The sequence below is a fragment of the Quercus lobata genome, chromosome 8, assembly GCF_001633185.2.
Source record: "Quercus lobata isolate SW786 chromosome 8, ValleyOak3.0 Primary Assembly, whole genome shotgun sequence".
Classification (NCBI taxonomy): domain Eukaryota; kingdom Viridiplantae; phylum Streptophyta; class Magnoliopsida; order Fagales; family Fagaceae; genus Quercus; species Quercus lobata.
In genome coordinates, this window is record NC_044911.1 from 5,713,543 (window position 1) to 5,715,373 (window position 1,831).

A 1,831-nucleotide genomic window follows, 5' to 3' on the forward strand; every position below is an offset into this window, starting at 1 on the left:
AGGTCCAGGTATCATATGCTACAATTGGCGGAGGAGCAAGCCGTTGCAACAAATAGGCAACTCACTCCGGTAGAACGTAACAATGTCCTCAACTACGAGGACTACCTATCAGAATGAATACCACTGTGGTGTGTGTGTGTGTGTGTGTGTGTGTTATGTCTATGGTTAAGTTAATAATGTTAGTGTAAGTTATTTTATGTTTTCTGTGTTATGTCGTACGTGCTTATTGAAAAACATCATGTGTGAGAATATTTGACTTTTATGACTTATGTGAGAATAATCTACATTACGAATAATTTGCATGCTTCTCATAATCAATAATAAGGTTTACATAGTACAAATGCAACCATACATATAACACATAGTTAAGCAAAATAGTTCTCCAACAAAATCTAATTACACCACGACACGACACGATTACTCTTCATCTGACATCTCCACGTCTGACTGATAAATGGGATCAACAAGAAGTGATTGCATGAACTGTGCATGCTCGTACCACCCTTCCTGCACTGACTCTCGAATCTCGACTTGGGTCCGATATCGATTAAGACGTATCTTCATTCGATTATTTTCTTCTCTTATGCGGTTCAATGCTTTACGAAGTTCGTCGATGCTGTCTCTGGGCATTTGTGATGCGAGTCGCCGAGGCACTGGCAACTTAAAACCAACCAACTCATCATAAAACATTTGTTGTTCACGAAATAACCAAGCCCACTCCTGTCTCATGGTATTGTGAACGTAAGCACTATTTCGCAAATTCGGATTGATTGGATAGTTGAACTCATCTTCCAATACCCAACAACGACCCATAGCAGTGAACACATCATGAGGCCTATAGAGTTGTGGGTTGCCAGAACCAGACATTGACACTGAATACAATAACACCAAATGATCAAGTTAACAGTGTATATCAACTGTTGCTAAATAATGTAATCCTGCATAGAATGGTACACAGCAAAGACATTCATAAAATTGTGTACTATTCCATGCTAAAAATGAAATACTAACACTAACACCAACATTTGACCATAAACAATAGACATTGTTGGTAATGTCTACACATTGTCTTCAACACTAAATGTTGTTGTAAATGTCTGACCAATGATGATTATGTGCAATACAAAATGTTGCTATAGTAAAGAAATTATTTCATTCTCTTCTCACCAACGTTTACTACAACAAATAACCAAAATCACACCAATTTACTTACTTCACATTCATTCAACCTAAAAAATCAAAATTTAGTACAATATCAAATGAAAATAACATTGCCCTAAAATTGTGATGTGAATTTTTTACCTGAGGTGATACAAATTTCAATTGAGTTTGAAGAAAGCCGCTGTTGATCCGTGGAGGAGTTCCAACTCAGTTCAGCAGAAAGTCCTCAGTTCAGCAGAGAGCAAGGCACACTGAGTGGGAGAAGGTGTGCAGAAATTATAACAGAATAACTCGACTTTACGGATATCAAGTATACTTTATAACTCGATATTACAGAAATCGAGTTACATTGAAACACTCCACCTGACACAAAGACAGTACGAAATCAGGGTTTATAACTAACTCGATTTTTAAATAATCGAGTTATGTAGAGATTCAAAAAAAAAAAAAAATGCCAGCAGTGCGGGAAAAACCTGTGTATAACTCGATCATAGGAGTATCGAGTATTTCATATAACTCGATTTTAAGATTATCGAGTTACAAAAGAGGGGCATTTCCCTATTTAGTTTCAGAATGAGGGCACAAAGATGTTTAATTTCCGAAAAAAGGGCATTTGCCCATTTTGGCCTTGTTTACTTAGATAAAATCACCTCATACAACTATATTGTAA

At 36.5% G+C, this 1,831-nt stretch overlaps 1 protein-coding gene across 1 annotated transcript; it reads right to left on the reverse strand.

The window, feature by feature from the left end:
• Positions 1–297: 297 nt before the first annotated feature.
• On the reverse strand, positions 298–1,378 carry LOC115958293. The gene is made up of 2 exons (XM_031076697.1): positions 1,303–1,378; positions 298–872 (listed from the first exon to the last, which is right to left on the reverse strand). Exon 2 carries the CDS (start codon positions 865–867, stop codon positions 418–420), a length of 450 nt encoding a protein of 149 aa, XP_030932557.1. The 5' UTR covers positions 868–872; positions 1,303–1,378; the 3' UTR covers positions 298–417.
• Between the last annotated feature and the right edge of the window lie 453 nt (positions 1,379–1,831).

What these genes read in the sequence shown, in the direction of transcription:
- LOC115958293 (XM_031076697.1), bottom strand. Translation starts at nt 867, where the DNA reads ATGTCTGGTTCTGGCAACCCACAACTCTATAGGCCTCATGATGTGTTC.